Source organism: Cicer arietinum, chromosome 4 (assembly GCF_000331145.2).
Source record: "Cicer arietinum cultivar CDC Frontier isolate Library 1 chromosome 4, Cicar.CDCFrontier_v2.0, whole genome shotgun sequence".
NCBI classification, from domain to species: Eukaryota; Viridiplantae; Streptophyta; class Magnoliopsida; order Fabales; family Fabaceae; genus Cicer; species Cicer arietinum.
In genome coordinates, this window is record NC_021163.2 from 61,924,009 (window position 1) to 61,928,655 (window position 4,647).

Here is a 4,647-nt window from a genome sequence, read left to right on the forward strand (position 1 = left end):
GGTGATCTAGTTGAGGATGTTTATATGAAACTACCTCCCGGTCTTTCCGTTTCTAATAGGAATCTAGTTTGTAAACTTCAAAAGTCACTTTATGGATTGAAACAAGCTAGTCGTCAGTGGAATTTTAAACTTTGCTCCATTCTGTTTGATATTGGTTTTATTCAATCTAAATCGGACTATTCTTTGTTTACAAAACAGACTTCCCTTGGTTTTACCGTTATACTAATTTATGTGGATGATTTGCTAATTGCAGGTGATGATTTGGTTGAAGTAAATATTGTTAAGGAAGTCTTGCACTTTAAATTTAGTATCAAGGATCTAGGCACCCTTAAATACTTTCTTGGCCTTGAGGTTGCAAGGAGTTTGAAGGGTATTTCAATATGTCAACGCAAGTACTCTTTGGATCTCCTTGAGGACATGGGGCTTTTAGCATGCAAACTAGCCTCTACACCTATGGATCCTACCTTGAAGCTTCATCTTACTTCTGGCCACCTTCTTTCTGACCCTCTTGTTTTTCGTCGATTGATTGGAAAATTATTATATTTGACTCACACTCGTCCTGATATCTCTTTTGCTATTTGTAGGTCGAGTCAATTCTTATTTGCTCCCACTGATTTACACCTCCAGGCTGCCTTCCGCATTCTTCGCTACATTAAATCCAGTCCTGGTCGTGGCTTATTCTACAGCAGCAATTCAAACTTCAATTTAATGGGCTTTTGTGATTCTGACTGGGGCGCTTGCTTAGACACACGACGTTCCACTTTTGGTTTCTGTTTTTATCTTGGCTCCTCTTTAGTCTCTTGGAAAAGCAAGAAACAGCCCACCGTTTCACGCTCTTCCTCTGAAGCGGAGTATCGTGCTCTTGCTCACGCCACATGCGAAGCTCAGTGGCTGTTATATTTGTTAACAGATTTCCAGATCTCTCATCTAGCACCTGTGCAGATTTTTTGTGATAATAAATCAGTCATGTATATTGCTTCCAATCCGGTATTTCACGAGCGCACCAAACATATTGAGATGGATTGCCAAATTGTTCGCGACAAAATGCAAGTTGGGGTCATTCATTTGCTACCAATTTCTACTTCACAACAGATTGCAGATCTACTAACAAAGTCCCTACACTTTGGTCCTTTCACATATTTAACCTCCAAACTTGGTCTTCTTGATATCCACTCAAGTTTGAGGGGGGAGGTTAGCTTATCATAGCTATCATTTCTCATTTGATTATCTCAATTAGAGTTTGTTATTATTAGAGATAGTTATTTTTGTTACCATTTTTCTTTATTTTTAGCTTTAATTTGTTTTACTCTCTATAAAAGGATCTCATTTTTATTTATTGGGATTCAAGAGAAGAATAATATACAATAATTTGTATTCATTGTTATTAAATGAGATTAAGAGAAATTTCAATTAATAGTTATGTTGTATTAGGACACATTGCTAACTAACTATTACTCTGTTTCTAAAATTTCCAAAATATAAAGTAAAACAAATTTAAAAAAGTTATATTTTACTTATATTTTCAGACAGGTGACTTCTTAGTATAAAAAAAAGTTATATAGTAATTACACAAATTATCCTACATTATACATCGAAACAAAAGGTTTTCCTAGGATGATGGGTGGGGGAATGGATAAATTTTATTATTATTATTATTATTATTATTATTATTATTATTATTATTATTATTGTTATTATTATTATTATTATTATTTTGAATATAGAAGGGATTATGAGAGTTTGAGCCAATAAGCAATGTTGTTGTAGTGGGTGATGAGGCATTATTGGTATTGTTACGACCACAAAGTATCTCACACGAAGGGCAAATGGTAAGTGTGGGTGCTGGAATAATTTGCATATAAAAAGGTGCTGCCACTGTTTGCATTGCCTCAAGTTCTTCTACCTCCTTTTGCAACTTCTTCTTCTCCTCTCTTAGACTTTCGCAACATTTCTTCAGTAATTCACATTCCGATTCCGTTTGTTTCACTTTTCTCCTGAACATTAATTAATTTCATCATATACTCTACAAAATTAATATAAGCTTCACCTTCCAATTACAAATTACATTAAACAATATGTATATTTCAAATAAAATTTTAATTTTTTTTTCATAATAAAAAATTTAATGATAAGATTTCTCCAATCCATAAGCTTAAAAAAAAATACAAAAGACAACTAATATATTTCTATAAAATGACAAAATCAAGTACATCAATTTTATAAACATTTTTATTTATTTATATGATACAATCAAATTACCTGGCTCTCTGATTTTGAAACCACACCTCTACTTGCCTATCACTCAGATTCAGCTCTTTTGCTAATGTTTGTTTTTGCCTCTGAAAAATAGAGGAAGAAAGGGCTATAAGAAAATCTTTAACAAATAACACAAGAATAATTTCTGACCATAGCTAAGATGGCAGTTCCAATAACATTTAGAAAAAAAGTTCCAAGTTATTTTATTTTAACCTTTATAATTAAGTATGCCAATAAGAGAAAAAAATTCACATTGTCTAATATAAAAAATTTATATGGCTATGATCAGCAAAGTATCAAGACGCTCTATATATAGGATTGCAATTTTTTGATTGGCTTAATAATCTTTTGTGATGTCTTCAAAAGGCTAGATTAATATCATTGTAATGAGGTTCTTTTTACTTAATTCATTAATTATATAAAGTTGAAGTACCTCTTATATTTACTTCAATAAGTTGCTTGTAAAAAAAAAAAATTAAAATCGTGATTAAGATTAAGATTGAATCTTAGCCACCTTCAAAAGATTAAACTATATATAAAGATAAAAATAATTATCAATATAAAAAATAGACTAAATACCACTGGTGGTCTCTTAACTTAATTTCACTTGACGTTTTACTCCTTCATCTTTTTTTTTTCTTCTTCTTGATTTGATCATTTATTTTAATTTTAAGTGACAATTTGATCTTTTATGTTTTAAAATTTCAACAATGTTATCCTTATTTTTTGCAAAAATTCATCAAAAATTTCAAACAAAATCCATAAAATTTATTATCATTATCAATATAATGCAATTTCATCAAATTCATAACTGAAATATTTAAATAAACTCATATTTTCATCTCTAATAACATCAAATAAAGAATGACAAATATGAGTTTATTTGAAGATTTGAGTTACGAATTTGATAAAATTTGTATTATATTAAAGAATATAATTAATTTTTTGAGTTTTCTTTGAAAATTTTAATGAAATTTTTGAATTTTTGTAAAAAAAAAGGATAACATTGTTGACATTTTAAAATATAAAAGATCAAATTGTCACTTAAAATAAAAATAAAGAACTAAATCGGAGAAAAAAAAAAATAACTAAAACGTTAATTGAAATTAAGTTAAGAGACTACACGTGGTATTTAGCCTAAAAAATATATTAAATCACAATTCACTAAATCATATTATATATTATTCTCTCTTTTTCTTTTCAAACTTTGCTACTATCATTCACAAGATTATTATAGCACATGTAGGAATATAACTGATATGTGAAACGTTAAAGTACACTTAATTATACTCTGTTTACCAGAAAAATTATTATTAAAACTAAAATCAGAAAGAAAAAAAAAAAGTAAAAAGTATATAGGAAGTAATTAAGAGTAATTCAAAGCAATTAAAGGTTTAAGGATATTGATGAATTAATTTATTTACCGGATTAAGAGTAGAATGCTCTCTGAAATTTTCCTTTAACACTTTTGATTGTTCTTTTGTGAGCCTTAGTTTCTTCCTTGGATTACCATTTTCATCAACATGATCTCCCATATTTGTTGGAACCTTCTCTATTTCTACATCAAATTCCTCACCAATCTCCCTCTTGATGCTTGTCGAGTTCGAAAATGAACACTCCATGCTTGGAGAAGTAACTTGTGTATGTAAATTTTGATCATAAGATTCAATCTTTGAGGCTTCATCTTGATTATTTACATTTTCATCCTCATATAGTGGTCCTAATGTAAGAGATGGATAGGCCATATTACATTTTGATGAATTCTCCATTTTTTTCTTCTTGCTTTCTTTCTTTCTATGGCCATCACAATCCTTATGTAAATATTGATCATGGAGGGCAAGACCAAGATCAAGTTGAATCTCTATGGTGGAGGTATAATCAAAATCCATTTTGAGATGAAACTTTGATGAAAAATATTGAAGGATTTTGTAGCTTGCAATATTTTTAATATGTTATATATAACATGTAGTATGAAAGAAAAAGAATATTATGTGATATACAAGAAATGATAGGAATGCAAGAGACTTGTAGAATGGTGTGGATATATGAATTATATACATCATAGGGAGATTTTTGGTGGACTAAGACATAATCATTAGAATTGTTTCTTTATATTTGTTATTGTAAAATCATTAATAATATAATTATAACAATTGCTCTGTAAAAATTATTTTCGATGAAAATCAAAATAAAGATTATTTAATCTATCTTGTGAGAGATAGTAAATTAAAATTACGATTTTAATAATTTTAATTTCGATAAATCTCTCTTATCAAATAAAATGGTAATATAAATACTTAATACTATTACGTAAATTATGTAAACATTATGAAAATCGTTTGAATAGGTTAATTTTGAGATACATGGAAATTAATTTTAAATTGTTATTAG

At 28.7% G+C, this 4,647-nt stretch overlaps 1 protein-coding gene across 1 annotated transcript; it reads right to left on the minus strand.

Annotated features, from left to right (window-relative positions):
- Window positions 1-1,491: 1,491 nt before the first annotated feature.
- LOC101506634 (homeobox-leucine zipper protein HAT9-like) lies at window positions 1,492-4,273 on the minus strand. Its single transcript, XM_004498919.4, has 3 exons — window positions 3,681-4,273; window positions 2,260-2,339; window positions 1,492-1,994 (listed from the first exon to the last, which is right to left on the minus strand). The coding sequence occupies exons 1-3, from the start codon at window positions 4,143-4,145 to the stop codon at window positions 1,610-1,612; spliced, it is 930 nt and encodes a 309-aa protein (XP_004498976.2). The 5' UTR covers window positions 4,146-4,273; the 3' UTR covers window positions 1,492-1,609.
- Window positions 4,274-4,647: the final 374 nt, after the last annotated feature.